This window comes from Hesperophylax consimilis, chromosome 13 (genome assembly GCF_061612785.1).
Source record: "Hesperophylax consimilis isolate HC1 chromosome 13, BYU_Hcon_1.0, whole genome shotgun sequence".
In the NCBI taxonomy this organism is placed as follows: domain Eukaryota; kingdom Metazoa; phylum Arthropoda; class Insecta; order Trichoptera; family Limnephilidae; genus Hesperophylax; species Hesperophylax consimilis.
In genome coordinates, this window is record NC_142848.1 from 31184166 (window position 1) to 31204566 (window position 20401).

General features: G+C 38.4%; 1 protein-coding gene across 1 annotated transcript in view; it reads right to left on the minus strand.

Annotated features, from left to right (window-relative positions):
• Positions 1–20401, minus strand: part of LOC149418781 (uncharacterized) — a 63618-nt gene that overhangs the window by 21542 nt on the left and 21675 nt on the right. Inside the window, exon 4 of the mRNA XM_089639000.1 lies at positions 1738–2067. Within this exon, the coding sequence (XP_089495126.1) occupies positions 1738–2067 (330 nt within the window). The remainder of the gene's footprint in view (positions 1–1737; positions 2068–20401) is intronic.

Genomic DNA, 20401 nt, shown 5'->3' on the forward strand with positions numbered 1-20401 from the left:
GTCTGTTGATACATATATTTTAGAGCCATAATATTTTTTCACGCCCTTAAGGTTTTTACTAGCTAGTGCACTGTTGACGAAACTATTAATCTTCCTTTAACATTGTCCTTGCATTTTTCCCATCCTATTTTTACCTACAAGTACCTATCATTATCTGATTATACCCAAGTGTGTGTGTGACATTTTACAATAATAAAAATGACTGTAAAACTAGTTTTATTAATGGAGCCTGTTTGATGAACATCTATTGTTATTAGTGCTGTTATTCATAGCGACTCAGGGTAGAAGGCCTGTGCAGTGAACATATTCGGTTCCCTCAGTTTGTTTCTTATCCAACCTGGATGTTATGGAAGCTTGTGCGTGAAATCATATCTCATGTGAGTGAAATCATACCATAATCATCTTTGAAGAACATCAAAGGGGTAAATCGAATTCCTTCCCTACTCCATGTTCACCATCTCCAACTACATATAGTTGTGTCAACTTCAGACTCTTCTTTCTATTTAATTTACCTATTTCCATATTATACCATATTCCCCTTCTTATTTCTCGAATTGAGTAAGTATCAAACTATCGAATGAAGCACAAACACGCCACCTAAATTCGTCCTTTTTCCAGCCCTTTGTGTCCTAGCGAGGTTAAAGACCCTGCCACCCCAATATTCACCGTAATTATGAGAAACAGGAAGGAGCCATGACACTTCATTGAAACTTTTATAAATATTGAAAAAATGACACAATAAACCAACAAAACTCCAGTCAAAATGAAAATTGATATTCGGCATTAAATTCGAGTGCCCTTCAAATGGCGACTTGACTTTCAAATTTTTTATTTGCAATGACTAATCTTTAATTCGGTATCTATAAATAACAGGCAATGCTGGTACCTGGCACCTTCTGATTCTGATTTCTACCTAATTCTAAAATTCGTAGTGTCATTGTTTGATTTCTAATGTCAAGAGTCGGAATCGTTGACAAGCTTCCCAATAAAAACACAATTATTATAAAATTTTATTTTTCTTTATCCATCCAGTACCAGTATGTTTAATGTGATGATTTATCCTAACTATGATTGATTTACCTGTACTTTTAAGTAGGTACTAGTATATGTAGATACAGAAACACTTTTGGAAACCTAATCCTAACCACTAACCTCTTCAAGACTGAACAGAACAGATAATCCCTATTTGAACTATCAATAGAGGTTCTGGAAATTTGTACGGTTTTCCGAAGGCGGCGGAATTAGATTATTAGTAGCATTAAATAACCGACACGGTGACTTTACAACAATTTAGGAAATTTATTAGTTTGAAACTGAATTTGAAAATGTTCTTAGCCAAGGGTAACTAGCACGATAGATCGATAAAGGATTTATCGATAGTGTTGATAACTTGTCATCGTTCCCCAGCACGACTGCAGGATGCTAACAAACAAACAACAATACACGTCGATGAATTAAGACCACTTAGTCGTTGTGAAGTTTTGTTGTTCATTGGCTACCTGCAGTCAAGCTCGGGAACGATGACAAGTTACCGACATTATCGATAAAACCTTTATCAATCGACCGTGATAGCTACCCTGCTACACTCTGATACATTACCTACGTGCTTGCGTTATTTTTATGAAGCTATATGACCGATTCATGCTAGAAAGTGTGCCTTTTTCTCGCATATGTAACGTAAAAATACAATACATTGATTCTATGAGCAAAAAATTGACCTTTATAAAATAACAGTACCTCTGAAAACATAATCATCTGCTTCTGGAGACTGCTGAAGTGTGATTCTAGTGGCTCCGGTAGCGCCAGGACTGTGCAGTATCCTGCTGTTGTTGGGTATCTTGCTTGTGCTCGAAGCCCTAGGACTCCCGAAGTTCGGCACAGTTCGGGGGCTGCCCAAGACCCTGCCGGGACTGGGCGGGACCCTGACAGGGCTATTACTGCCGATTGGGACTCTGACCGGGCTGCTCGAGATGATGGCGGGACTGTGTGTGACACGCCGGGGACTGTGAGACAGTTTTCTGGGACTCTCTTGGGGACTTCTTGTGCGGGGTGTGTGCATTACCGGAACTGGAACAAATCGATAAATAAATTATATTACAAGTTTGTAGCGGGAAGAAGCGATTTAAAGTTTGCTGACTTAGTTTTTTTATGTTTCTTTATAACACTATTTACATGTGATAGCTACCGTCGATTTCTTTTACGACATTTTATTAAAATGAACATGTGTCCTATACCTAGAAACCTATTTGTAAGTGTTTAACTATTTTACACACCTTAACAATTTTTATAAATAATTTTTTCTATCCTTTCCTTTGTGAAAACAATTTCTAATATTATTTTTCTTCTTATTTTCATTATACAGCTCTTTATATTAACAAACACTCCCTTTCCTAAGCACAAGCACTAGCTTTCATTTGGAGAGAATATACACGGTGTTCCGAAATTCGTTGTACAAACGGGATACTGGTGAATCTACATCACATAGAAAACCCAAAGAACTATTTTTTTTTAAATATTTGATTTGTGTTACTTTTCAAATGTTTATCTAAAGGGTTAAAAAAACTTTTATGAAAAAAAAAAATATGGAAAAATTCTAATTTCGTATAAAATCAAAATATTTTTTTTGTATTTAAAAAAAACCGTCTTATTTTCCGATTAATTAACCGAGAATATATATTTTTTTTAATTTACCAAGGTCAAATATATAACATGAAAAAACAATTTCAAATAACAAGATAAAAAAACTAAAATGAAAAGAAATAATCTTTCTTTATACGGTAGTTCATTGAATATCTAGAATCCTTTGAAATTGAGATTATTTTGAGTTCCCGACAAATATTAATATCAGAGAAATAACATCTGCAGGGCCTAGCAGCAAAAACCCGCGGCATGCTACTGCGGGTTTTTATCTGCTAGTTATCAATTATTATTAGTATGTCAAAACTTTTAAAATTAAAAAAAAAGATTTTAATGATTTAAAAACTGCATTAATCTGGAACTGGGTCTATGGAGATACAATATATTGGCTAGTCATCTATTGCATCTGGTTAGCCAATATATTGTATCTCCAAAGAACAAGTACCATGGAGATACAATATATTGGCTAGCCATCGTCGTGGAATAAATTAATTGCAGATAAATTTACATTCAATAACACACATTTTTTAATTTATGTATATGAGTGTTTATTTTCTACGATGGGTCAGGTTACGTAAAAACAACTACATCATTTTAACAGCTACTTATAAAGGTTACATTTTTCACCCTTCCGCTATTTTTTTTATTTAATGGTAGAAAAAGATCATCACCATTATTTGGTGTACACCCTAATTTTACGACCATCAATATTTAATTTTATGTAAACATTTCTAAACTGATGGCTTAATTACGCTTTTAACCGTTGTATTTAGTCTATGTTTTAACCCTAATACACCGTTGATTGCGAGTGGAAGTAATTATATGTCAATTATCGTATTTTTCGATAAATCGTTATACAAACCCAATACAGAAATTTCAAACTTATTAGCTTTTTCATATTAAGACTTCGGGTTATTTATTTATTTTTCTTATCTGAAAAACGATTAGGAAAATGTATGCCGAATAAATTCAAAGTTGTTCGGAGAATTTTTCTGATATTTCAGTGTTGATTACCTACCTACATTACATACTAGTTAAGTACTTAGTTTTAAAAAGAGGACTGTGGGTACTAGACACAGTCTGACAACAAAAAAATGAAAAAAAAAAACAACCATAAAAAACTAAGTTTTTTACTAAAATTATCTATTTTATAATGTCTTTAAAAACTTAGTCGACAACTCTACCAATCTTGCCGAATGTCGATCGGATGGGACCGATATTAACTACTGTAAATTTATTTCGTATTAATATATGGTTAATACCACTGTACTGTAACCCGATTTCAAAGATTTGCGTATAAGTCCGCGTGTGTGTTTGTGATTGCCACCAATAGTTGATAGAATGCATTGTCATCGACAAAGAATCTATCTGCCGAGTTTCAGCTCGATCGGATATCGGGAAGTGGTTTAACTTCCTCTTCCAAGATTTGCATTCATTTATTCCCGATAACAAAAGTGAAATTCAAAGAGAAATATTTAAAAAAGGAAGGCGCTGTATCGTTTAATTTTCTTTAGTTGGCAACACAGAGAATTAGAATATAAATTCTATTTATTTTATTTCTACCATTTCAGAGTGGTCTATGGGTGTGACTCCGATCGAAAATTGGAACCGCGAATATTGTGATGTCATCTATATCCACCAATGAAAAACTCTGAAAGTCTATGAAATAAACATTCAGAGTTTTTCATTGGTGTATATTATAATAAGTAGGCTCCGAAAGAGATTTTTACCAGATGTTCCCAATGTGGTCTATATGGACCCCCATGGGTCGATATCGGCTTGCTGGGGGTCTACGTCAGCGAGAAAAAAATTGGGGTCCACTAGATTCAAATGGGGGTACATACGAGCGGACCCCCATTTACCTCAACTCAACATTTAGGAGTTCCGTAAATGACAGAATACACCTAACACAGTTTACGTAATACTAATAATAGACTGAGAAATTACTTATTTGATATTTGTATGTTTTGTCACGTAACGAATCGGACACGTTCAAAACTCCCGCGAATTCAAATTAGTCAGCGGTGAGTTGTTACCATTGTCGCTGTGCGCGCGCGCCTGCCTTGCACGGCCAAGTTGGTAAAACTGCTCTACGCTCGACACGCCGGCCATTCAAATCACCAACGGCCCCCACTCACAATCTAGCCTTGGCCCTGTCAACATGTCTGTTTTGCTATCAACCAGGACGCCATGATTGCGCGCCTAAATTAACGGCCGCTTTGTACAAGTATTTTCGAAGCCTGTACCTAATTGCTGTGCCTACTTACCATGGAGAAATGTACGCGTAATAGCGCGTACAGTACGGAAGATAACCCTCCTTTTGTGGTTCAACATGTACGCGAAACCTACTACAAATTCATGTAAGCGGATTAACTATCTTTACCTTTTATGTGCCTTTTGTGACTTGAATTATGCCTACACACACGCTTGCCAGCCAGAACCTAAATTATCAAGAGAGATTGTTCCTAACGAAACGCTAGGAATATTTAGGATGTAAATGACCCATCTCATTTGTGTATCTGTTTGTAATTGTGCTTTGTGAATATACTATCATACCCCATTAATGCGTTTCCTTTGACGAATTCGAAGTGGTTTGTTTGGCAATCAGTTCCCCGTGTAAAAGCCGTAGCTGACCTGACGCCTGATGATCATGATCTCAACCTCTACCACCTGAGCTAACGCCGATATGTACTAAGGCACCCTTTTTTGCAATGGACCTCTCACAGGGAAATTGCGCCCTTTACACTGTCGCCTAGCATGGGGCAATTTTTTTTTTGTCATCCCTTCATAAGCCAACAATAGACTACCTCGTGTTCGTCAATTGAAATTCTATTCATGTACATTATTCTTGTAACAACATGTGATTTCCTTAGCAAATGTCCACAAACCGTTTTTTTGGCGCGCTCGCAAAAAACTGGGTTCACAAAATGGTGGCCACGCGTGCTCACACCTTGCCGCGTATCGTGAACACTCACGACAACTACAAACAAACACAACAGAGTTGTTTTTGTTTCTCAACAAGCAATAAACATCACGAATTCGTGTGTGTTTATTTTTTTTCAACGCCCATTTCAAAACCGTAATGTCTCCTTTCACATAGCGAACATTACCAACAAATCACCTTCCTTCAACTAGTCTAAATAAAAACACGGGTTTGTCTCAACACTAATTATACATTTATTCCTAATAAATTATAGGTACAACTGTTTTTTCCTCTAGTGTGCAAATACGAGTGTTAACCTTCCAAGTGCCTTCGACGAGTGTTAACCTTCCAAGTGCCTTCGACAAGTTTTAACCTTACAACAAGTGACGTGAAAAGTGAAATTAAATTCATTCCTTTTCTTCAACATCCTCAATTTAAAATCAGTAAATCTGTGGTCAATTTTTTCTCAACAAGTAAAAGTGACTAGTGAAACTAAAAAACACAGTTTTCCAAAGCAAAGTCCTGGCCAATTTTTCTTCTCAACAAGTGAAAGTGACTAGTGAAACTAAAAAACACAGTTTTACAAAGCAAAGTCCTGGCCAAATTTTCAAAATTTCAAAACACTTCAAAAATTCCGGAACACAATCATCTTCCTTTTTCAAACATCAAGCAAACCTTCAAAATGGACTCACCCACTGTACCTACAGAAATTACATTTGGTGTAATCACCAACATTTTCCAATCAAAAAGAGAAATATTACTACAAGCTCTTCGTAAAAGGGACCTGTCGCCAACTGACAAATCAAGGAAGTCGCTTATAAATTACGCCTTGTACTTCAACAAGAAATACATCAGGAATTTACGTTTTAATTGCCCCGAACCAGTGGAAGCAAAAATAATTACACCAGTACCACCTGAGTCAAAAAACATACCAGCACCGGTCATTCCACAAAATAAAAGTTACGACCTATCATCCTGGAAAATTAAATTCAACGGTCGCACCGATGTGGAAAATTTTATTGACAGAATAGAAGAAACTGCCCAAGTCAGAGGAATTCCCATAGAGATCCTACATCGCAACTTTATCGATCTCATTGCACCCGAATTGCTCTCGTGGCATAAATCACAGAAAAAAAGGGCAGATTCTTGGCCCAAACTAAAATCAGCCCTCATCAGCAGTTTTGGAAAAAAGGAAGCCCAACACAAAATAAAACTATCGCTGTTTGCAATCAAGCAACTTTCAAATGAATCAGCTGCCAACTACATACAAAGAGCTGAATTCATAAACGCCAGGCTCTCTTCACCTGTTTCGGACAACGAACTGCTGCCGATTATAATTGATGGTCTCCTCCATAAATATGAGAACATCATTACTTCACAAAAAATCCTCAGCATAAACCAACTTAACGACGTTTGCCTTCTATTGGAAACATACCAAAACAGAAGAAAAGACTCTAACGATGCAAACGAAATCACCAAACCAAGCAGATCTTCTGGTATCAAACCAGAATATAATGAAAGAAAAACCTGCTCATTCTGCAAGAAAACCGGTCATTCTCAAACTACTTGTTTTAAGCAAGTTAACCTCCAAGAACCCCGAGACACCAGAGCACCTAAGAGGCATTCTTCCCAAAACCGCTCTCCACCTCGTGACAATCTACGAGAAATTTTCAAAAAATCAAGACACAATTACGAGAGATTACACGCTCCCAATAAAGTTGTCAAACCTCCACCGGACTTTTCGAAACCCCCTCCAAATTGGGTAAACAAGAAGCAAAAAACTAATACCCAACCTCTCGGGAATCCATTTCACTCCAAGGCCTAAGGAATGGATAGAGTGGTTGAGACACGTAAAATACTTCAACCAGGCCTTACATCTTTCAACTGTTAGTTGCAAAGAAGCTCAAGACGGAAGACCCTATGCTCAATTCTCCGTCAATAATGTCACCTTTTCGGGACTTATGGATAGTGGCGCATCTATTAGTTGCCTCGGCAATAATGCACACATACCTTTCGTCAATTGCGGATTTAGAATCAAGATGCATTCTACACACGTCACAACCGCAGACAACACAGCACAAACTGTCACAGGTTCTCTAGCACTACCTGTCAGTTGCGGAAACAAAACAATCACGATCAACTTCTTAGTGATCCCTTCAATAACCCAGAACTTTATCCTCGGTGTAGACTTCTGGAAGGCCTTTAATGTCGCCCCCCGGGTATTTAACACTTGCAACAACACCTCTCACTCCACACAAGTCAGTGAAATTCGTACAGTAATACCTTACGAAAATCTAAGTTCTGCTCAGTCACAACAATTAAAAAGGATGATCAACAAATTCGAATCAATATCCTTCGAAAAATGCGGTTTAGGACTAACTAACCTAGTCGAACACCACATCAAAACCAATGGACCACCCATCAAACAAAGGTACTATAACCTAGCTCCCCAGAAACTTAAACAATTGGAAAAAGAGTTAGACGAAATGTTGAGTTTAGGCGTTGTAGTTCCTAGTAGAAGCGCCTGGACCAACCCAACTCTACTTGTATCAAAAAAGGACGGCTCTGCACGATTCTGCATCGACAGTAGAAGGCTTAATGCTTGCACTGAGGCTGACGCCTATCCACTTCCATTTGTTCACGCCATCCTCGACAAACTACGAAACGCCAAGTTTATATCCTCAATTGATCTAAGCAAAGCTTTTTGGCAAATACCATTAGATGCTGCATCTTGTGAAAAAACTGCGTTTGTCATACCAGGTAGAGGTATGTTCCACTTCAAAAGGTTACCATTCGGCCTCAAAAACAGCCCTGGCGAACTACAAAGGTTAATGGACAAGTTATTCGGCCCAGAATCGGATAATAACTTATTCTGTTACCTAGACGATCTCATCATCATAACTGACACTTTCGAAAAACACATTGAAATGCTGGAAAAAGTCTTCCAACAACTCAAGCTCGCCGGTCTTACCATCAACTTGAAGAAATCAGAATTCTGCAAGTCCCGCTTGCGTTATTTAGGCTTTATTATCGACGAAAAAGGTCTGAGAACGGACCCAGCTAAAGTCGAAGCCATGGCAAATTTCCCCAGACCCAAAAACGCAAAAGAAGTCAAAGGTTTTCTAGGACTGGCCGGTTATTATAGAAGGTTCATCAAAGACTTCTCCAACATTGCAGCACCCCTCAACAAAATCACTGGTACACGCAAAGGCATCAGTAATTTCTTATGGTCTCCTGAAACCGAAAAAGCCTTCATCACTTTGAAATCTGCTCTACAAACAGCACCTGTGCTGAACTGCCCTGATTTCACACTTCCTTTCACGCTCCATACTGACGCTTCTAATGTTGGAATCGGCGGAGTACTAACTCAGGAATTTCCCGATGGAGAACACCCTGTAGCTTACTTTTCCCGAAGTTTAAACAAACACGAAAAGAACTACGGAATAACGGAAAAAGAGTTACTGGCAGTAATGGATTCTATTCACCACTTTCGAGGATACATAGACGGTAGCAAATTCACTGTAATTACTGACCACAGCAGCCTAAAATGGCTAATCTCCTTGAACAATCCATCCGGTAGACTCGCTCGTTGGTCATCACGCTTGTCTCAATACACTTTCGATGTCATACACCGCAAAGGCGCCGACAACATTGTACCTGATGCACTCTCAAGAATCGAGCTTGCTCTCCTAAACACCGAACCAACTGCTCCCATCTCTTCCACTAAGGACACCTGGTATCTAAAGATATTCAACGGTTGCATTAACTCTCCTCAACAGTTTCCCAATTTTATCATAAAAGAAGGACAATTGTACCGTAATTGCAAACCTCCTTTGTCTATTCTCGAAGACCATGCCTGGAAACTGGTTGTTCCTCCCGAAGAAAGAGAACAAATAATATTCAACAACCACAGTGCCCCGGAATCCATACACCCCGGAACCTTCAAGACATATAAGAAAATATCCTTGAAATATTATTGGCCCGGTCTTTTCAAACAAGTGCGAAATTATATTTCTAAATGCGACACTTGCAAAGCTTATAAACACAGCACTGCACCCCCTGCTGGTCTTATGGGTAAACCCAAACGCGCCGATAGACCACTGCAATCACTGTCAATGGATCTTATTGGACCTTTCCCCAGAAGTTATGCTGGACACATGCATATACTCAGTGTAGTGGACATTTTCACCAAATATTGTTGGATTTTCCCTTTAAAAAGAGCCACCGCATCTGCAGTCGTAAGCCTTTTGGAAAAACACATATTTATACCTTACGGAACCCCCCGTACAATTATTGTGGATAACGGAAAACAGTTCATCGCAACTGAATTTAAGGAGTTCCTGTCCAAATACGGCATAAAGGACATTTTTTATAATACTCTCTACACACCACAGAACAACACTGTAGAGCGTTATAACCAAAACATCAATACTGCCCTGGCTATCCTAGTGGATAAAGACCAACGCACTTGGTGTAAAAACTTGGAAAAAATTCAAGCAGCTATAAACAACACGGTAAATCTTACAACCGGTTACACCCCATTCTTCCTCAAACACGGCATGGAACAAATTGTTCACGGCTCTCTACATCGGAATATTGATTTCCCATCATCGGTCCCCTCATCTGAAGACCCTATATGCTCACCGTTTAGAAGAACTCTCTGCTATCTACAGCGAAGTAACAGACGCTTTATTACTGGCCCACCAAAAAAGTGCGGACAGATACAACTTACGCAGGAAACATGTCACTTTTAATAAAGAGGATATTGTCTGGAGAAGAAATAACACATTGTCACAAGGTGCCATGTACTTCTCTGCCAAATTGGCACCCCGCTTTATCAAGGCTAAAGTACTGAGAAAAATCTCAGATTTGGTGTACACCCTGTCCGACATTTCTGGTAAACACATAGGAAACTACCACATAAAGGACATTGTCAAGGCTGGAAATATGGAAACAATAGAAACCATCACTCCTGTCCCTACGTTTGTACCTCATTGGCAGAAACAACCACTGCCATACACTACAAACTTTGCTTAAACAACTATCTACGGCTTCTACTATTGATCTCACAAGCCGTCTACCATAGTGTTATTCGTTTTTTGTTGAAATCATTAGCCTTTTTAACCATAATGTTCTTGATTTTCATAAGTTAATCATCCATTATGGTTTGTTGTAGTTCTTACACGACAAGGTACAATAAGTGTCAATTGTAACCTTGACCTCGGTACACTATTTCTTTGTATATAAACTTTTGTTACTATTCTTTTTCTCACGTTTCACCTTTTCTCATGTACACACCTTTTTTGAAACTGATCATTTCAGAAAAGAGACACCTCCTCAATGTCGGTTTGTATTTTTGGGTACGCGCGATACTCGAAAATGTTCTCCATTCCCTGTTCCCAACACACCAAGTTTTCTTGACATATCATTTTATTTTTTTGCTCTTGTTCTTCCTATTGTCCTTCATATTTGTTCTAATGGGTTCCATCGTATAAAAACAATGACCCTTTTTGCAACATACACCCAATTGAGGTGAATGTTCTACCCCTGTAATTTGTAATCAAAATGCGTGTGTAATTCCAGTTCGGTATCGTCATTTGATTCAAGTTACACAGGTGTAACAAATATAAGTTACAATTACCATGTTAAAGTTTTTTCAGTTTTCCCAAAATTGAATGGCGCTCAACTATCCCATTTGCTCTTGTCTTTTTTCAGAATTTGATATTGACACGTCATTTCTGAAAATAGTTGTTATAAAGAAAAACAAATTGCAATTTGTCTTCCTCATCAATAACATTGTACCATGCATAACACCTTTCGGTCACATTGAGTATGTAAAATCATAGGATCTCAACTTCCTGACCCAAATCTGTTATTTTGTTGCACTTTATTTTGTCTTGAATGACATTAATTTGCCTTGTTAAAATACACCAAGCCAGGTCACTCATATTAAGTTATCCTGTGTCTCAAGGTGCCCTCCTTTTTGTATATAAAAATGTATAACATGTAAAGTTCACAACATTCGTGTTTGTGGCAATTGGTAACACCAAGCGTGTTTCCTTGCTCATTTTGTTTGGTCATTTTAAGTAGGTAAAACCCAATCAGGTCTTAAATAAACCACTACAAACCTTTATATTATAAGCAAAGAATATGTAAAGCCAAATAGGCCTCCTTTGCTATATATATATATATATTTTTTTTTTGTCTTGTATAAAAAATTCTTGTTGACATATGTCTTGTATTATATCATCACTTACCGTGTAAACTCAACTTTTGGTTGTGTCATCACAGTATATTGTAAGCAAAGAGTAAGTAAAACCAATAGGTCTCTTTCGCTATATTTGTGCGCTGTGTAAGTAATTACTACCATCACACCACATGTCTTGTACAATTGTATCTGCTTGTCATGTTACTTTTGTATTATGCTGTTACCAATAACTTTCGACATCACCGAGTATGTTTATTGTGTATTTTGTTCATATGCCGTCTGTATTGAAATGGAAACTTCTTTATCAACTTAAACGTAAATTTGTCTTCCACCATGATACGAGAGATCGTTATAAAATCCACCATGATACGAGAGATCGTTATAAAATCCACCATGATACGTGCGAACGTTATAAAATCCAACGCTATACGAGAAGCTCGTCATAATCACTTAATTTTTTCGCCAATGCAGCGAATAGGTAATTTGTCTCAATGTTTTGATATAAATACCTACTGTCTTACACCCTTGCAATACTAGGCTCGACTTTTTTTTTCAAAATCGTTCAAATTCTTACATGATACGTGAAGACGTCATAATACTTACCGTGATTCGTGTGAACGATATAATATCAATTGGCCTTTCTTAATTAAGATTGCCACCTGTTTATACTTGAACTACCTGACGTAGATCATTTTACCCGGATATGTCTTGTCATTTTAAAAACATTTGACACTTTTGTTTAACTTGCCAAACAGCAGGAAATTTCCCTCTTGGAAGAATTTAAAAAAAAAAAAAGTAACATTGAAGCTGTGCATTCAGCAAATTTTGGTTGAACTGATGCCTGTAGACTTCTTGTAACTAAACCCAAGAACTATCTACTATCCATTGACCATGGACTAATCATCGGCTTCACTTTTGATTATGAGGTATCGTGTCGTAGGAGGTCAATCGGGACATGACACAAAAACACCTAAGTCGTCGGCTGGGAAACGAATAAGAAAACTCCCAGGTTTGTGAAATTTGAACAAGGGTCGGTCATTTTCTCACAAATTTGTAGAAGATTAAATCGACCCCTAGTCCTTCATCCAATACACATGAAAGACCAGAATTGTATTATGTTGTATGTTATGTTTCATCACACCTTCTTGTAAATATAATGAGTCGGGAAACCTGCTGTCAAATATATTTCGCTCTCTCCTGAAGATCGAATCCGGACTCTAGCCAGTTTTCAGCAGATTTCTGTACTCAAACATCTTCTTTCGTCATCACTTTCACCATGTACATATTGTTAAAATTATTCACGGATTTGGAAATAGTACGATAAGCATTGGCTTATCGTCTGTCAAATAGGACAAACCTCATCCACGAATCTTTTTTTCTCACCCCTTCTTCCATCATCCCTTCACCCTTCAATGAAATATATTCACTATGTTTTCTTCCTTGAAAGCCTTACGTTGTTACCGCTTTAGCTATGACATTGACCATGAAAGGTCAATTGCTTTCAAAGAAGTTATTTTTTTGTCTCACTGCACAAACATGTTCTTGTATCAGTGGATTTGTATTCAGTACTATTGCACTGAATGGACTATACAGAGTCACCTCTTGATACGAAAACATATTTTTTTTTCACATTTGTAAAATATCAACTAGTTAGGAACATCTCTATCTTTCTCTTTCTCTGGTTTCTGGCAAGCAAATCTCTTTCTTCTACCCAAGGCACATTTGTTTCTCTCCAACCATTTTTGCATCATTGGTCTACCAGGCAGGTAAACTTCAAGAATTTTGTTCTAATAATAATTCACCCCTGGACTAAAAAGAAGCCCAGCAGCCTCTCTCATCACCAGCTGAGCCCTCTTCATTGCCGCCTTCACTACCGTCACGGAGGTCCCCTCTCTTCAGCCTCGTTATATAAAAAGCACCCGACCACACTCAACTCAATCAAGTGTGAGCCGTTTGTGCAGTTGCGAACAAGTTGTCTCACAATATAATGACACTTTCCAAACAACAACCTCCGAGCATGTCAGCTCCAGGTTAGTTGTCCGTTCCTGCCAAATCAACAGTTGTCTTTTGCTCCATCAAGCACTGACACAAGCACTGTCTTGCAAATACTAAAACACGCAGACCAACCAGTCGCCGTTCATGCAGACTCACCAAATGCCGTTTGTGCATACTCACCACCAACCTCCATTTGGCACCAACCCATGTTACTCGCAGCCCTGCACGCTTTAATAACCAGTAAAACCTTGCTTACTACCAGCATGGATCCACTCTGGCATCTCTACAAACCTGAAGCACCTATTTTGACCTCTGTGATAGTAGAACCCCTCCGCAACAACAAAGTTCCACACCGTGTTCTTCTCCAAGACCCTAGTGTTCATTTGAGTGTAATCTCAAAGGGTCATGTGTTAGTGAAAATAACAAGTGCTACGCAAACTCCGACCCACTACGCAAACAAACTACGCTTCGCAAATCTTAGCTTCCCGGACCAATGATAAACTTAGAGTCATTTTTTTTCTCTCTTTCAAAATGTCACTGTGTTTTGTCTTGTCTTGTCATTTCATGTCATATGTTACTATGTTTTGTCTTGTCTTGTCATGTCATATGTTACTGTGTTCTGTCTTGTCTTGTCATGTCACTGTATTTTGTCTTGTCTTGTCATGTCACTATGTGTTTTATGTTTGTCATCAATTAGCTAGCACACCCAACAATCTCTCTTTCTCTCTCTCTCTCGCAAGCCAGTGGCATGTTTTAAGTAAAAGAGGATTCTTAAGCCTATTGCTTCATTGCCACGTCGCTTTTTCTCGGGCGGGCGGGGATGTGTCACGTAACGAATCGGACACGTTCAAAACTCCCGCGAATTCAAATTAGTCAGCGGTGAGTTGTTACCATTGTCGCTGTGCGCGCGCGCCTGCCTTGCACGGCCAAGTTGGTAAAACTGCTCTACGCTCGACACGCCGGCCATTCAAATCACCAACGGCCCCCACTCACAATCTAGCCTTGGCCCTGTCAACATGTCTGTTTTGCTATCAACCAGGACGCCATGATTGCGCGCCTAAATTAACGGCCGCTTTGTACAAGTATTTTCGAAGCCTGTACCTAATTGCTGTGCCTACTTACCATGGAGAAATGTACGCGTAATAGCGCGTACAGTACGGAAGATAACCCTCCTTTTGTGGTTCAACATGTACGCGAAACCTACTACAAATTCATGTAAGCGGATTAACTATCTTTACCTTTTATGTGCCTTTTGTGACTTGAATTATGCCTACACACACGCTTGCCAGCCAGAACCTAAATTATCAAGAGAGATTGTTCCTAACGAAACGCTAGGAATATTTAGGATGTAAATGACCCATCTCATTTGTGTATCTGTTTGTAATTGTGCTTTGTGAATATACTATCATACCCCATTAATGCGTTTCCTTTGACGAATTCGAAGTGGTTTGTTTGGCAATCAGTTCCCCGTGTAAAAGCCGTAGCTGACCTGACGCCTGATGATCATGATCTCAACCTCTACCACCTGAGCTAACGCCGATATGTACTAAGGCACCCTTTTTTGCAATGGACCTCTCACAGGGAAATTGCGCCCTTTACAGTTTATATATCGTAAAGTTGTTTATTGAGAAATATAAATAGAGTCTACGTTCCTTTTCTCGTCAGAATTAATATATTGAACCAAAACATTGCACATATTAGAAGACGCGAATTTTCCTAGTTCCCCAACTTAATTTGAAAAACGTCCAGGGTAATAATGACGTTCAACATTTAGATGTACTTCACACAGACTTCAAAACTAGGTTTGAGGACATTTTGACTGTGGAAATGGAATGTTGAAGAATCGGATATCATATGACAATAAGAACTGATCGGGATAAGCGCTAAGAAAGAACTTAAGGGGCAGTTCTGTAGGGCCAGCTACAGAAAGAAATTCTCGTTGCTTATCCTGCTCCATTTTCATTTGGTGTAATACCTCACAAGGGCGCCCCTGTCTGCACAATGCAAAAACAGAGGAACTATGTCGCCACCCGGTTGTAGGACAGACAAGGGAAGGGAATCTTTTTACGAAAAAATAAATGATTATCACATGGGACGTTAATAGTTTTAGGAAAATTCAATATTCGGCAGGCAGGGGTCTACGGAAAAAAAATATTTGGCAAGTGGTCTACGGGGGAAAAAAGTTTGGGAGCCTCTGGTCTATATATTGTCATATCTATGGTTTTTTATTTGTTTTATACAAAAAGCCCGAAGATATCGATCTAGTGAGCGGATTATTTATGGCTATATCTATTTTAATTCAATTTCTATTCCTAGAGACGAATAAACTTTAAGTAAAATTCAATAATATTATTAAGACAGTTATGTAGCAAACAGTACGTTAGTTACATACATTTTTTCTACTTTTTTCTCCGTGATTTGCGTAATTTGAAAGTTCACAGCAAATTTAACAAGAAAATCAGTCTGTTGTAAATGTTATAAAAATACAACAATGACTTGAACCTTGGCACCCTGACCTAACCCCACCCTCACCGCCCTCTGGCTTGACCTGAATAGAGTTTTCACGCGAAAACCCCGCAAAAAGACAGTGGTGTTTTTGTAAATGTGTTATTCTGGTGGTGGTTGTATTTGGCAAAGTAGAACGGCTACGGCTGCATGGGAACGATTTTTGCAGACACCCATTTATCAACGTCGTCTCGGCACAATGGTTGACATTGGAGACGTTGGGTTTTGAGGGAATAACCTATAATCAAAAGGGAAATCGGCATGACAGTGTTGACTATGCTTAGATTAAAATATAGGTATTGTACGGTGGATACTTTTAAGTAGGTAGGTATAGTCCATTTTCTTTGTTTTAAAATGGTTTTAATGTAATACCGCACAAGGTCAAGGGTTCCAACCGCAATTATGATGAGTGATCCCTAATTAGTTGAGGCTGAAGGTAGTGGGAAAAGGAAGGAGATGGGAAAGAGGAAAGTTGGGAAGTACATGGCTATGCAGAACTAGTCTCCACACAGATTAAAATGAGTATCAATAATCTCTTCAAATTATTGATAATCCGGTTAAAAACGGGATTGCAGGCCTTAACGATTGAATTAACAGGATTCTTTATAAACTTTTAGTAAATTAATGAAATTATCTAGGCAAACGCAGGTGCATGAACACGTGTTCCGGTATATTAGGAATATACAAAAATATCAGGAAATGGTCTACAATCCCGTTTTTAACCGTATTAGCAATACTTTGAAGAGATTCTTAATGAATTAGCAATACTCATTTTTCTCCGTGAGAGCGCGAAAGTTATTTTTAGATTCTTTTCGATTTCGAAATTCAAAGTTTTTAATTTGCACCTTTTGGGTTAATAATTTTCAGAACTGTGGAAATTGATCAATCAAAAGGTAAGGCTGGGTTCTAGGTTGATTCTGAAGTAAAATGACGTGTTTCTTGTACCAACTCCTATAGAAATGCATGCAATCCGTTGTCTAGTTATTACACAGATAATGTGGTGTTGATTGTTGATCCCACCCTGTCCGAACCGCAGAATACCGCAACGCAGTAGACATAATTAGATCCAAGCAAAGAGCTTTATACTTGTACATCTACGGATATGGTAAAATACGATAAGACGTGTTTTGTAACTCATTCTAATTATGCTGAATCACGCAAGCATCAAAACTTTCACAATCTTGTCGACATTTGATGTTTTCACATCACCCTTGACGCCGTAAAATAACTCTTGACTGTGTACGAAAACGAACAATCCATCTGATACATCCATCCCAAGCTGACTTGCGGAAATGCGGCGTTTTCTATCGGCATTTCAATGGAAGATGTACAGAAGTTGATTTATTCTTTGATCCCATCGTCACTTGCACTATCGGAAACACGATAATTGTGTTATTCGTAACCCGGGAATCTTCGTCTTTTAATTAAAAAAATATATTTATTGTAAGACGAGAGGAGTGCGGAGGGGAAGAAAATATGTAAGAGGAAGGTGGGAAGTACTTGGCTATTCAGACGAGGTCACTAAACACGGATGTTGCCATTCGAAGCAACATTTCCATTCTATTATGGTCTTTCACCAGAAGTTCTAGCACAGATGATCGACATAGCCCTATGTCCAGAGATGTGCTTTATTTCAAATAAATCCATTTCAAATGGAAATGCAAAATGGGTATCTTCCATTTTGCATTTTAAATGCTTTTCTCAATGCATTTTCCATTTTAAATGCTTTTTTGCAACATTCTTCCTACCATCTCCACTCATCTTTTTTTCATAAGCCCCAAATATCAGTTGGTCCTCAACCTCGATATGAGAGATAATTTACATTTGTCAAGTTGCTCCCTGGTAGGAGCCCTGGCAATTGAGTGATACCATTACAAAAAATACTGATTCAAATACTGAACATGGGGCCATGAAGCTGTAATATTAAATGTTAGATAGCAGTTTCTATGTTTTTACGTTGGCAACATTAGTCCCGCGCAAATTTTTTGTGGTTTCATAATCTGTAGTTTGTGTGGTGTTTTTGGATTTACCATCATGTAATATGTTTGTTCTACATTGATGTTCATTATTAAATGACAAAATTGTTTAAAAATTCTATAATTATATTAATTGTTTGACCTGAGAAACCATTTTGCATTTTCAATGCATTTTGAAAATAGGTATTTTGCATTTTGCATTTGAAATGCTTTTCTAAAAACCATTTTGCATTTTCAAATGGAAAAGTTTTGACCCATTTCCATTTTGCCTTTCAAATGGTTTTGGGTACCCATTTTGCACATCTCTGCTTATGTCAATACGATATTGACGAAATCTGTCATCTATGGTCAGATAGCGATATTTGCGCGCACGGTCAGAAAATGATTCCAAAAGTCGATACTTTAAGCGCAGCCCCCAAAGGTATCTGTAACGGACGTACTGCTCCAATATCAGCTGACGTCGCCCCATATTATTAATTTGCTATTTGCCCTGTTATTAAAGTAAAATATACTGCCGAAAAATGTAAAATGTAGAAATTTGTAAAATTGCTATGTAAAATTGTTATGTAAAATTGTTAGGTAAAATGTACAATTGTTACAATAAACGAAACGTCGGAGCTTGGCTAGAAGTAAACGGGCAGAGAAGTAATGTGAGAGCTGGTAAAATCATATTCATATTTTAATTCGGGCACGATTGGTAGAACCGTGCCAAAACGTAGTGGGAAGCCTTGCCGTGCGCCGTCATAGCGTCACAAATGACCGGTGGTACGCCGTCATTACGTCCCACGGGCACGGTTCTGAGGATCGTGCCCAAACAAAGGAGTTTACCGGCCCGGCGGGCGCCGCGATAGCGTCGCAAACACGGGTCACGGATTCCAGGAATCAAAGAGAAAGTGGGCCCGTGTGCGCGTCGTGCGCCCGCTGGTGGCCTATAAAACGGGCAACAGGCCCTGAAAACGGGAGATCTCCAGAAACCACCACCAGCTCAACACCTCTCTCTCTGCTCTGCCTTCTACCTCGCTCCGACTTCTGACTCTGCTCGCCTTCTTTCACTCTGACCCCCGCCTCACCCTGGACCACGGACTGCCTACCCCTTCGGACCAGACTCGGAATCAGCTCAAGAACAAGCAACAAGCGATCGGACCAGCTACAACGGCATCAGAGACGGCCCCGTTCTACCCCTCCACGCCACTGAAGGAAGACATCTTACGCCTCCACAGATTGGGATCACCGGCCCCTATCTACAGTCTTGTGTGTCACGATTACGTCTGATACAGGTATCGGATAAGCAGTATATGCATGACTTTTTAGATAATTTTGTTCGTTATGCAAAATATCAGGTTTATTAATGAATGGGGTTGAACTTTTAAAGCTCTTAGAACTGATAGAAATCGTAAACGAGATCCATGGACGTAATTATTTCATCTAAGACGCAATCAATTGATTTTGTTCCAGCATCGAGAAACGAAAGTTATGACTACTACTAATGACGTCATGAACAAATTAACTCCCTTTTAGTGTCAAAAGTACATGCGGATTTATATTATATTATTATACAAGTTATTATTTCAATTAACACTTTCAATTTATTAGTTTTTAAACTTTAAAGTAGCCGTCTGACGTTTAGGAATGTTAAGACAAATGCGTCAGTGTTGCCCGCGTCTGTTTATTTGCATTATCAATATCGGTCTGGATATCAATAGTATGACCGTGCTCGTGAAGTCGTTATTAAATCGTCGGTAGTTACGCCTATGAATTCGATATTGTAAAGTTAACGATTTAACTGTGCTAGACCTCCTGGGCAACACTCACAGTATCTACCATTCTGTATGTAAGTAGGTAGGTATATTTGTTTGATTAATATATTTATTAAAATCGTCGGTAGTTACGCCTATGAATCCGATATTGTTAAGTTAACGATTTCACTGTGCTAGACCTCCTGGGCAACACTCACAGTATCTACCATTCTGTATGTAAGTAGGTAGGTATATTTGTTTGATTAATATATTAATTAAAATCGTCGGTAGTTACGCCTATGAATCCGATATTGTTAAGTTAACGATTTCACTGTGCTAGACCTCCTGGGCAACACTCACAGTATCTACCATTCTGTATGTAAGTAGGTAGGTATATTTGTTTGATTAATATATTAATTAA